Source organism: Harmonia axyridis, chromosome 3 (genome assembly GCF_914767665.1).
Source record: "Harmonia axyridis chromosome 3, icHarAxyr1.1, whole genome shotgun sequence".
NCBI lineage: Eukaryota > Metazoa > Arthropoda > Insecta > Coleoptera > Coccinellidae > Harmonia > Harmonia axyridis.
Window position 1 is genome coordinate 54390171 of NC_059503.1, and position 13911 is coordinate 54404081.

At 39.7% G+C, this 13911-nt stretch overlaps 1 protein-coding gene across 1 annotated transcript; it reads right to left on the reverse strand.

Annotated features, from left to right (window-relative positions):
• Positions 1-775: 775 nt before the first annotated feature.
• Positions 776-13344, reverse strand: LOC123676960 (facilitated trehalose transporter Tret1-like). Its single transcript, XM_045613307.1, has 4 exons — positions 13194-13344; positions 6155-6227; positions 5970-6108; positions 776-2003 (listed from the first exon to the last, which is right to left on the reverse strand). The coding sequence occupies exons 1-4, from the start codon at positions 13223-13225 to the stop codon at positions 790-792; spliced, it is 1458 nt and encodes a 485-aa protein (XP_045469263.1). The 5' UTR covers positions 13226-13344; the 3' UTR covers positions 776-789.
• Positions 13345-13911: the final 567 nt, after the last annotated feature.

A 13911-nucleotide genomic window follows, 5' to 3' on the forward strand; every position in this document is an offset into this window, starting at 1 on the left:
GATCTCCTTCTAATGTTTTTTCTGTTCATTTTCCCCTTAAACATCAAATATCTATTCTTGAAAAGTAGATAGCATGAAATCTAGAGGTTTCATTTTGAATAGCCAGCTATCTGGGCAGCGCAGCTTTCACTTTTGGAGCTGTCATCTTTTAACATTTGACAAGTAAAAACTACGACAATACTAAAAATGGAACGACACACGTTTCGCCAATGCACTAAAATTGTTAAAAATTGATATAAATATCTTGTTAATCATTGCAATCAGGGAATTTGAGAAAAAATTGGGATGACTGAGAAGATACATTTCCTACTTTTTGCCAAACAGTCTGTTGAATAATCGAAATTGACAAAGATCGTGCGCGGGGGGAGAAATTCAAATATCAATTATACCTACTTTAAACTTATTGTAGGTATACCTACTCATTCAGCTGAAACCTAAAAAACGTGCATTCATGGAATTAAATACAATACGCAAAAATTCTTTTTTGACATCTTTATTGAATATCTATATTAACATAATATAGACCAAACACTTGACGTTAGTGATGTGATTGGCACTTCTTCTCAAAACAAAAAAAATATGAGTGTAAATTCATTAATTAAGGAAACCTCTTTTTGGCTCTGAAATCGGTATTTCTGATAACCATTTCGCTCTTAGGAAAACGGTTCACAATTTTTCATCTGAGGTTCTCCTAAGGTATACAAGCTCTAAGCATCTTCGAGGTTTTACAAAGACCTATAGGATAGTCATGGTAAAAATATGAAAGAAATATAGATTGAATAAACTACATCATTTATTTCTATATGTGTCTGCTATTTCATTGAGAGTCTTATTCTTGGTTTCAGGTAGTAAAATCATACATAAAACAGTTCCAAATAGAGTAAAGACACTAAAAATAAGGTAGGTTGAGCCGGATCCCAAAAAACTGAACAAGAACGGGGAAAATTTTATAGCAATGAAAAATGCACTGAAGGAAGTGAAACAAAGGATACTGGAGGCTAACCCTTTGACTTCTAAAGGTAATAACTCACCAGCCAAACACCACGGCAAAGGCACTAGACTGATCGATATAAAAAAGACGTAACCAAGAAGGGAAATTAGAGGGATATAAACCGATATTGTTGGATTTTTAATAGTGCCTGATAGGAAATTAGACGCGCTCAATGTTAAAAGACATATCAAACAACCTAAACCGCCTCCTATAACAAGATGTCGTCGTTTGAGATTCTTAAGAAGTATGCAAGCTATTATTGAGGTAACTGCTCTTACAGAGTCCATGGCCAGCATTATCAAATGAGAATTTTGAAAATTCGGTCCCAAACTTAACTTTACTACGTCTATAGCATAAAAAGTTACCACGTTAATGCCTGCGAATTGCGCAGACATAAAATATAAAACAACGACTAGAAGAGGTTTGTAAATCTCAGGTTTACTCATTACATCCCTCGCGGTATCTTTCAGGGATTTCCCCGGATTCGCTACACCATTCTTGTGTCTTTCCAGTATAATTTCGAGCTCCCTCTTGGCTTCATCCGACTTCCCTCTGATCCTTTCAAAAGCTGCACAAGCCTCATCGGCCCTATTCTTCCTGAATAACCAGTTGGGGGTTTCTTCCGAGAACAGCGTCAAAAGGCCTCCTATGGTTGGAAAAAGCAGACATAACAGGGCTGCCATTTTCCAAGAGTAAAACGTGCCGACTAAATGACACAATAACGTCCCTATAGTCAAAGCAAGCGTTATACACCCTAAAACAAATGGTCTTATAGATGGCGCTGTGATCTCTCCTATGTAGGATGATGTTATTGGGGCGAATAACCCACAAGAAATTCCTGTTAAAACCCTGCCTACCAGAATAGTTGCAATGCTGTTGGAAAAAGCTATTGTCAACCACCCGAGTATACCAGGGATGGCTGGTATGACATGGGCACGTTTTCTGCCATACTTCTCCATAAAGAAACCACCAAACACTGAAGCAATCGTCATTGATAGAACGGCCGAAGAAGCTGGAAAAAAACATATTTGAGTTTGTTTAATTTGAATCATAAAATATAGCTCTTTTCACAGTGATCAATTAAACAATGTAAACATTTCGAATTGAACTTCAAATCATTTTAGGTAGCAAGATAAAAAGAAATATAGATGTAATGGGCGTTTTTTTTGAGAGCTTGAGAACAGTGATAAAATACAGAAATATTGTTGGAATTAATTAATTTATTATTAAAATCTGCTCATTTTTTTAAATATGATTTCCGGCATATGTCTGCCGTAGCTACGAGTTACATGGTTCATTTGATCAGTAGAAATTATCACTACTATTTCCAATAAATCTGCCCATAGTCACCGTTTGACCCTGACACTTACATGTGAGGAAATGTGGCTTGCTGGAAGCAATAAGAATATCCCGCAATTGCAATCTCCGTTGGGAAATCTCTATTGGAAATATAGGGATATTGAATCAATTAGATTCAAACCTCTTGGCAAAACCCTCGGATATGATGCTAACTATATTCCATATCGAAGTATCTTTTGAAACGGTCATTGATGACCGTCTCAGTGCAATGAACTTCGTAAATCACTTGGACAAAAAGTCCTCCATATGGTATACCGATGGATCAAAATCAGAAAGAAGCAGAGATATTGGGGTATATCGGCCTAAAATTAGGATCTCTAGGTCTCTAGGAAGTGAGCCTTTTATCTTGCAAACCGAAACACTAGCTGTCTATACTTGCGCCCCAGAGTGTCTCAAAAGAAACTTCAAAAGAGCGCCTATTTACATCACTACGGACATCCAGGCACTCTGAGATCTCTGGAATCATATAGCCAGGAGTCTCTACTGACATGGGAGTGCCTTAATATCAACATCAACTGGCCAGAGGTAATAAAGAAACTCTACTATGGGTACCGGGACAATGTGGTATTGAAGAAAATGAAAAAGCCGATGAACTTACGAAAGGGCATCAAAGATAACACCTGTTGGTCCTGGGCCCTTCTGGTCTTGCTCAAGCAAAAAAATTTCTGGTGATTTCACCGACCTATATCAGGAAGCTTCTGAATCTACCCCGAGCTGAGCTTTGGGTAATGGTGGGATTGCTGAGAGGACACTGTCGGTGCAAATGCCGTTCGTACCGCATGGGTAAGTCAGCAGATGAGTTCTGCAGACTCTGTGCAAAGGAGGTAGAGACAGTCGAGCACATACAAACACATACAAACCCAGGGAGGCCGACGAGACGGTTAACGAAACCAACGACATCCTTAGGAGCTTTGGCTATTACTTTGTAAGTATCCAGAACTGACTTTCACATGGGAGTGGTTCTTAGGTCAGTCAGCCCCTAACATTTGTACACTATGTGTTCGGCTGTTTCTACTTCCTTTCCACACTCATCTGTTGACGTACCCACGCGTACAAAATTTATTTGCATCAACAGTGTCCTGTCAGTAGTCCTGAAGCTCAGCTCGTAGCAGCTGCAAGAGCTTTCTAGTATAGGTCGGCGAAAGCACCACAAATTTCTTTGCCTGAGTAAGACCCTGAGTGTTTCTCCTGAGGGTTTTTCTATTGTCCGACTCCCACTGTTGGACCGCTGACTTAAATTGGTCTGCTCCAAGCCCACAGAAGAGCTCAGGACCAACAGATGTTAGCCTTGATGCCCTTTTTGCAAGTTCATCGGCTTTTTCGTTTCCTTCAATACCACAATGCCCTGGTGCCCATAGTAGAGTTACTTTATTCCCTCTGGCCAGTTGCTTTATGGTATTACGGCACTCCCAATCAGTAGAAGTGGTTATATAATTCCAGGGATCTCAGCTTGGTCTGGCTGTCCGTAGTGATGTAAATAGGCTTCTTTTGCGACACTCTTGGAGGCGGGTATATACAGCTTGTGTCTCGGTTTGCAAGGTAGAGGGCTCACTTCCCAGGGATCTATAGATCCTCGTTGTAGGCCCATATACCTCATTACCTGTGCCTCTTTCTGATTTTGATCCATCGGTATACCGTATGGAGGACTTTTTGTCCAAGCGATTTACGAAGTTCATTGAACTGAGACGGTCATCTATGACCGTTTGAGAAGGTACTTGGAAATCGAAGCTCTTTTGCCAAGAGGTTTGAATCTAATTGATTCAATATCCCCATATGTCTAATCCAGTGTCTCGGACGGAGATTTTCATTGCGGGATATTGTTATTACTTCCAGAAAGCCACATTTCCTCACATGTAAGTGCAAGGGAGCTGGAATCGTGTTGTCAGGGGTCTCTGCTGACTTGGGAGTGCCGTACGTAACACCATAAAGCAACTGGCCAGAGGAAATAAGGTGACTCTACTATGGGTACCAGGGCACTGTGGGGTTGAAGGAAATGAAAGAGCTGATGAACTTGCAAAAAATGTATCAAGGTTAACACCTGCTGGACCTGAGCCTTTCTGTGGGATAGAAAAAGACCAATATAAAGCTGTGGTCCAGCTATATGAATTGAACAGCAGGATAGTCAACTGGACTAACACTCCTAGACTTGTTCAGGCAAAGAAATTCGTGAAAATTTCACCTACCTACGCCAAAAAGCTCCTGAAGCTGTCGCGAGCCGAGCTTCGGGTGATGGTGGGACTGATGACGGGGCACTGTCAGTACAAACATCATTTGTACCGTATGGGAAAGTCAGCAGACGAGATTTGCAGGCTCTGTGGATCGGAAGCAGAAACAGCCGAAAACTTGGTATGCAAGTGTCCGGAGCTGGCTGGCCTAAGAACCATTCACATGGGTAAGACGGTCCTGTATACCAGAGAGGTAACGGCCAAGGCCCCTAAGGAGGTTGTCAGTTTTATTAACGTCATTGACGACCTCCTTGGGTTTCTATGAAAGAGTAGGGTAGAGAACAAAAGATCTGCATGGTCGCAGTTCCCGGAAGGCTTACCGAACCAAAACGAGCCCAGTTCAAATAATAATAATAATAAGTGTAAGGGAGGTAAATCAAGTATAACCTGAAGTGTTGCAGTGAGAAATGCTCCCGCAGCTCCTTCCACATTTCGACAGAAATCAGAACCTATGATGCCGCCAGCGTGTAAACCTCAGCAAACTGTCACTTGAAACATATATGGAGGTGATTCGTTAATAGCTTGAGGATTGTCTTTGTTCCATACATGGCAATTGCTTATTGACGAAGCGATTTAACCAGAAATGAGCTTCATCACTAAAAAAAATTATTCGCTAAAATTACTCGTCTTCGGCCAGATTCAAATAAGCCCAATCAGCAAAAATGCGACGTAAACAATGGTCATTTGGCTTCAATTTTTGCACGAGCTGTATTTTATAGGCACGTAAGCAAGATCCTTAGGTAAAATTCCTCACGTAGGATAAAGGCCAACAAGTTGAAAATGGCGAGCTATCGAAATTTCGGCGTCTTCTTCAACACTTTGCGCAACGGCAGCAATATCTCTTTGATACGTACATTTCTTCGTCTTGTTGATGATTTTGAAACGAGAAGAGTAAAATTAGTGCGAAAACCAATTGCTTGCTTACATGGCCGATCATATTGACCGTAAAATGGATGAAGTGCGCTATGAACTTCACGAACAGATTTATTTTTTCCAAAGTAAATTTTTACAATTTGGAAGCATTGTTCTGGCGTTAAACGATTCATGATGAATTGCCAAACCTTACTGAACAGAAATGTCAACACAGTTTGACATTCTCAACTGTCAAACCATAGACAACAACCATTGAAATATTTCATGCACATAGAAAAGCACCCGTTACATTGTGCTTCATACTAATGTACCAAAAATTCTAGAACATAAAGCAAGTATAGGTCGTACTATATAAAATCCCTAGGGCGCCATTGGCGTATAAATGACGAGTGCTCAATAGCTCTTGATTTCACATCAGTGCTTTTCAATAGATAGATATTTTGGCCCACAATTACTGAACTCTTTACATGGATTGATTAATCACTCTTAGATTATCAGATTAATTGTGAAAATGTTCATACCTATCCAAGATGGAATATCACTTTCCGGCTCATTCGTTTCTTTGTTTTCTTCTTTTAGTTGGGGAAGAAATATACCGGAAAATCCCATCATACCTCCAACGCCCATGCAAAAGGTGAGAGGGCCCAAGCTTATGAAAATCTGGGAGACATCATATTGAAAATCAATAGAATTACGCAAAATTTACCTGATAAAACGTAATCCTCCATTTTTCATCTGCAGCTGAGCCGTCTGTCGAAATACTTTTTTTTGTCCATATCCTAAAAAAAAACAGAAAAATAAATTACCACAAATTGAAGAAAAGCACAGCCTTGGCATCAGGAGCGTTTAAGCGTTCATTTATTCTCACCGAAATATTAGATTAGGTTCCCATGAAAATATTAGCACAGTATAGGAACTCTACTACACTATAGTTCCTATACTGTGATTTTAGGTTTTGTCGATATTTGTATGGTTCTGAAGATGCGATCAAAAATGTCCCAAATTTCAAATTCATGTGATCAGTTTTGAATCATAGATAAATTCTTCGTCAAGGATATAGGACTATATATAATGAAATATTCAATTTACCAAATATTCGAAAATAAATTTTTCTCTAATTCTGTGGTTATTCCGTTCATTCTTCCACATCTTCTAGAACAAAATCGTGCGAGAATATATCAGAAACGCACAGTTTTCATGGTTATATTTTATTATTATATGTTGCTACTCCGAACTTTCCGCCACGGCTTTATATCTGTCAATTCATCGTTCAAATTTGAAATTTGCCTTAAAGAAATCAGTTCTGCCAACCAACATTTTTCAATGCAAAAATCACTAAATGATATTTATGGAAATATTTCATTAATTTCAATGAAAATGCAATGAATTAGAGAAAATAATGTATAATACTTGTACAGAAGGCTCATTCTACCACTCGTTCATTCAAAAATTCGCCACTTCGTGGCTCGTTTTTGAATTTTGAACTCGTGGAAGAATATCAATGCCTTCTGCACTTGTATTATAAATAACTATTTCGTTATAGTCTAATCAATATCTGTTTCACAGTTTTGGGGTATTTTGATTTCTTCTTCGATTTTATATGTTTTTTGGGATGCGAAATCCGAATCTGAGGTTTGCCACCAGAATCTCGTGTGTGAAACATTAAAAAGTTTACTTCTTTTTGAATTTTTTTCGGAATTTGCAGAGCAGCTGATATATTAAGGGTGGTAACTGACCACCAGCTCTGGGGGGAGGGCTGATCCGCAAGGGCGTGATAAGGGGGGGTCCGACGGAGAAAAACCGGCGGTCCCTTCCGAAAAGCCTAGCGGACAACCTACCTCATAAGGAGTAGATGTCTGACATGCCTTCAGATAAACCTCCAGCACTCGAAGGCAGCCTCTAGTGCCTTATGCTGGAGAACATCTAGAAGGCATGTTGACATAGGGCTGATACAAGAGCCCTGGATCAATGGAGGCCAAGTAAGAGGCCTACCAAACAAAGTATATCAGACGATATACTGCGATAAGGCAGTAAGTCCAAGAGCCCTAATAATACTCAGAAGGGGACTAACCTGTCTTCCACTTACAGAGTTCCTGACAAGGGATCTTGCTGCGGCATTGGTTGAGGTGCGAACTGAGAACATCAAGAGGCAGCTTGTTATCGCCTCAGGATATTTTCCAGGAGACGCCATCAGCCCACCACCGGAGGAAGTACAACGCCTCATCGAATGGTGCCGCATAGAGAAGAAACAACTTATTCTGGGCTGCGATGCGAACGCACACCACAAAGTATGGGGCAGCACAGATATAAATCATAGAGGTGAGGATTTACTTGACTTTCTATTTTCTACTAACATAGAGATAGTAAATGTGGGTAATAGTCCAACCTTCATGAATGCGATCAGAAGGGAAGTAATTGACCTTACACTGGCGACACCTTTTATTGCGGGGATGGTCAAGAACTGGAGGGTCTCAGAAGAGCCATCCATGTCAGACCATATGGCAATAGAATTCAACGTTGAAGCAACTGCTTCAGCTGATGTTGAGTGCAGGATACCCAGGAAGACAGACTGAGAACTTTACATAGCCCACATGAGTTCTGATCTGAAGGGCCTGAAATACAACATCAGCTCCAATGAGGATCTGGAGAACGCCTCTGCTCACTTCACATCATGTCTGAAGAGGGCATTTGAAAACAGTTGTCCACTCAGGAAGAAAACGATCTCCAGAGACGTCCCCTGGTGGAACAATCATCTTGAAAACCTCAAGAAAATTGCTAGAAAAGCCTTCAATAAGGCTAAGCGAGAAGGCAGCTGGAATGCTTACAGACTAGCCCTGACCAACTACAACAAAGAGGTCAGGAAAGCCAAAAGGCAGTCCTGGAGAAGCTTCTGTGAGGGAATAGATAAAACGGCCCCAGCAGCTAGACTTCAAAAGGTACTATCTAAGGATCACTCAAACCCAATTGGCCAAATAAAGAAGCCATGTGGGGAATTTACGAATGATCCTCAAGAGAGCCTAAGAGCTCTACTAGAGACTCACTTTCCTGGCTCCAGGCAGATTACCAGTGAAGATGGGGCCCCCGCTGGGGAAGTATACAACCCCACCAGGTGGGATTCTCAGAAAGCTGGTAGACTATTCACACCAGAAAGAATTGAATGGGCGATAAAGAGCTTTCAGCCCTTCAAATCAGCAGGCATGGATGGTATTTTTCCAGCCATGCTTCAGACAGGTGTTGAAGTACTTATAGCCCCGATAACTGAGCTCTTCAAGGCCAGCTTTACAAGGGGCTATATCCTGAAATCATGGAGGGAGGCGAGGGTAGTATTCATACCCAAAGAGGGTCGAAAAGGCTCCCCAGAGCCTAAATCCTATCGACCCATATGCCTCACCTCCTTTCTCCTGAAGACCATGGAGAAAATAATTGACAACAACATACGAGGCAGTGTAAAACTCCACAGCAAACAGTTTGCTTATAGGGCGGGTAGATCTACTGTAGACGCCCTTCATCATCTTCTTAGAGAGGTGGAAGGCACCCTCAACGCAAAGGAGATTCTGCTTGCAATGTTCGGTGATATCGGAGGGGCCTTTGACAATACCCTACATACCTCCATATGCAATGCAGCCAAAAGGAAAGGGATAGAACCCTCCACTGTTAAGTGGATATCAGCTATGTTGAAAGGACGAACCGTTACAGCCTATCTGGGAGAAACCGAAGTGACTGTGCTGACGTGCAGGGGATGCCCTCAGGGAGGGGTTCTATCACCCCTGCTGTGGAGCTTGGTCATGGATGGCCTCTTGGAGAGGCTTACAACAGGCGGATTTAACGTCCAGGCTTACGCCGACGACATAGTGGTGACGGTTAGAGGCAAGCATGTGGGCCCAATAAGTAGCCGAATGCAACTTGCTCTCAAAACTATTGAAAATTGGTGCGGGGAAGAGGGGCTTACTGTCAACCCCTCGAAAACATCAATAATCCCGTTCACTAGAAGAAGGAATCTCGACCTCAGAGCTCTGGTCTTAAATGGTCAGACTCTGCACTTCTCTAGTGAGTGTAAATATCTAGGTGTTACCCTGGACAGTAAACTGAACTGGGGGAAACATATAGATAAGACTCTTTCCAGAGCCACGGCGGCTATGTGGGCATGCAAAAGACTCTTTGGAAAGACATGGGGAGTGAAACCGAAAATGGTACTGTGGTTATACACAGCGGTGGTACGCCCTATTGTCACCTATGCATCTCTAGCATGGTGGACAAAAACCGAGGAGGTCACCACACGCATCAGGTTGCAGAAAATGCAAAGGCTGGCGTGCATTGGTGTCACAGGAGCTATGCGCACAGCTCCTACGGCAGCGCTGGAGGTCATACTAGACTTGCCTCCCTTACACCTACATGTAAGGAAATGTAGCATGCTCGAAGCAATAAAGATTTCCCATAGTGGAAAGCTCCTTCCTGGGAACTGGGTTGGACATATGAGGATACTGAATCAACTAGATTCAAACCTCCTCGCAAAACCATCAGATATTATGCCAACCACCTACGATTTTGAAACGCCCTTTGAAACGGTTATAAATGACCGTCATAGTGCAATAAGTTTCATAAATCGTCTAGACAAAAAGTCATCCATATGGTTTACAGATGGATCAAAAACAGAGAAGGGCACCGGCATTGGGATATATGGACCTAGACTGAGGATCTCTAAAGCCCTGGGAAGTGAGCCCTCGATTCTACAAGCCGAGATAATGGCTGTTTATGTATGCGCCCAGGAGTGTCTCAAAATGAACCTCAAAGGGGCGCATATCTACATCACCACGGACAGCCAAGCCACGCTGAGATCCCTGGAATCGTGTTGTCAGGGGTCTCTGCTGACTTGGGAGTGCCGTAACACCATAAAGCAACTGGCCAGAGGAAACAAGGTGACTCTACTATGGGTACCAGGGCACTGTGGTGTTGAAGGAAATGAGAGAGCGGACGAGCTTGCAAAAAGTGCATCTAGGCTAAGACCTGCTGGACCTGAGCCTTTCTGTGGGATAGGAAAAGACCAATACAAAGCTGCGGTCCAGCTATGGGAGTTGAACAGTAGGACAATCCACTGGACTAACACTCCTAGACTTGCTCAGGCAAAGAAATTCGTGAAGATTTCACCTACTTACACCAGAAAACTCCTGAAGCTGTCACGAGCGGAGCTTCGGGTGATGGTGGGACTGCTGACGGGGCACTGTCGGTACAAACATCATTTGTACCGTATGGGAAAGTCAGCAGACGAGATTTGCAGGCTCTGTGGATCGGAAGCAGAAACAGCCGAAAACTTGGTATGCAAGTGTCCGGAGCTGGCTGGCCTAAGAACCATTCACATGGGTAAGACGGTCCTGTATACCAGAGAGGTAACGGCCAAGGCCCCTAAGGAGGTTGTCAATTTTATTAACGTCGTTGACGACCTCCCTGGGTTTCTATGAATGAGTAGGGTAGTGAACAAAAGATCTGCATGGTCGCAGTTCCCGGAAGGCTCACCGAAGCAAAACGACCCCAGTTCAAATAATAATAATAATAAGGGTGGTAACTTTTCAAATTAACAATAAGTGTTACTGGAAAGTAATGGAGTATTTTTGATTTCTTCGATATTACATATTTTTCGGGGTTCTGAATCCGAATCTAAGATTTGCCACCAACACTTTGACGGAAAATTGAATCAAATGCAAAAAAAGTTGAAAAATGTCATTTTTTAGCGGTTTTTTGTATTTAACTCGGAAAATATCAATATGTGCCTTCTTTTGAGATTTTTGAAGTTCCGTTACAAAATTGGTGACCAACGTCAGATTCGGCACCCCATAAAACTTATAGCGTATTCGACTGGCTGCACCAGTTCGAATTAATTCGAAAAATTAATTAATTTTTGCATTTTTTCAATGTTCCGTCACGAAATTTTTGGTGGCAAAACTCAGATTCGGATTGAGCACCCCAAAAAACATATATAATCGAAAAAATCGAAACTTTTCCGTAATGAGGGGTCCTTATGAGCACAAGTTGACTGAACTACATTTCGAGAATTAAAATGCGGAAAATTCAAATGAAGTTACAAAATGTATGTAGGCCAATAAACCAGAAGTGTTATTCAATGACCTGTTTTTCACGATAAGCTTCTAACACATTACTCTTTATATAAAAAATAAAAAGGGCCGTTCCCTTGATGGGACGCGTATCTTATGACCTTGTTATTTTTATTAGAACAAGATTAATATACTTTCTATATATAGAATACATTAAACTTGTCTTGATCATGATCAATTCAAACAGATCAATATTGACATTTTTAATTTATTCTCTAGAAATACACTGGTAAATATAGTTATCAAATTGCAAAAGTAATTTGGACCGATTGAGTTTGCAGCAAATAAGAATTTTAGTTCTGATGCATCGAAAATGTTATGAAAGTTTGCAGCTATTGGGTGACAAATTTTAATATTTTTCTATCAAAACCTAGAGCTAGATTAATTATTTTAGTATTGATAACAATGAACAACCTTAAATAAAATTAGAAAATTCCTCATACTTTCTCTTCTTCCAAACAATGCAATGCAATCATTATAGAATTACCTATCTCTTCAAATTGTGGGTAATTTATCGCTTTCTCTTACAATCCGTTAGAAAAACAAGCAAAGTTTGAACAATATTTAATTATTTCGTTGTATGTCACATAATTTCAAATTATATAAAATATTCTGTTATAAATATCATTCAGAGAAGTTTATTTTTTGAATAATCTGGAGTTCTAACACGGTAGCGTAATAATTATTATACAGGGTGATTCAAAATTCAGTATCAAGATTTCAGGGGCTCACTTTTCAGGTGTTGTTATTTACCTACTTCAGAGCGTTGAAGTTTCAAGATTATTTATTTATTTTTCAGATGTATTCAGGATCATTAGCCGTTTTTTAGTTTTTTTTTCATATCTCTGTCAGTTTTTAAGATAATGAAATTTGATTATGGGTTACGTTTTAGGGTTAATATCATAAAGTATGACGAGAGATTGTAACAAGATATACAGGGAGGTATTTTTTCAGGGTTCAAGCCCTTTTTCACCCCATAAACTTTTTTTGTAGTACGCCGCTGGTGGATTTTAACATTCGAAATAAATTCTACATCTTGTTCATACATTTTTTGCGATCGTTATCGAGAAAAAGATGAAATCATTTTTTGTGAATCGCTACATTTAATTAGAATTTTCATAAAAAGTAGGAAACTATTATCACAACGAAAACAAAACTAAAACTCTCCACGTATTTGATTTTTGATCTAAATTACAAGTGTCCTTGAAAAATAAGAAACCTAAAAACGAAGCTATTTTTCAAATTTGATCCTAATATCTCAAGAACTGAAAGAGCTATATAGAAAAAACTAAAAAAAATCTTGAAATATTAACGCTCTGTAGTTCGATAACGACGCGTTTGCGGACACATGATTTTGGAAAAAAATCTTGATACTGAATTTTGAATCACCCTGTATAAGTTTTTCGAACACATTCTGATAGTCTGTACCATAGAAGATTAAAATAGAGCATATTATTGAATAATTTGCAGTACGTTTTCATTTATTAAAGATTAATTCGGAAAAATAGGTAAAAACATAAAAACCAATAGTCAAATGAACGCAACCAGATTTAACTTCTTCATTCCTACTCTTCAAACCGTCTTTGAATGAATTTCTTTCAAATTAATCACATTAAACACAATTTTTTAACTACTCACAAATTTGCGAAGTTCCTGAAAAAACCGTACATAACTCAATCACCTAAACACATTCATATCCACTACGTAAAAAGAATGTGTATTGTTTTGTTACTCAACAATCCTGTTCACATTTGCGTTGGAGAACCAACGCCAAGGAGGGAGTACTGTAGCAGTGTATTCTAACGAATTTCTCACCTTTAAGGCGTTGTTTAGTCTTATCCTCGAAATTATTTCTTTGAAACAAATAATTGTGGAGATTATCTTTCGTCTGATTATAATACTATTGACCAGGAATCGTTCGAGAAAAAATTCTTTCAAGTCTAGTGATATTTGCCTTTTGAAATGTGAAAATTCAAAAATTATAGTACCACGCCTCGCATCAAAGGGAAATTTGCTTTTGGTGAATTTGCTTGAATTTTTTATACAAGGTGATTCCAAAGTAATTCGACAAAATTCAGAAGGTGATTCTTCACAATATTCTAATATGAAATATCCAAATAAATATATATGTTCGGAAACGCTTCTTTCTAAGATACAAGGTGTTGAAGTTTTATTTTTATTTTCGTTTTTTTCAATAACTTTCGAAATAATGATTCTAATTAAACGAAAATTGGTATTGGGATATTTTTTGAGGTGTCGAATTTGAACCTGATGTTATTATTGCCCTCATTCGCCCCTTTTTTTATTGAGATTCATGATTTTTTCGAGCGTACTTTTAACATTTTTCAATAAATAA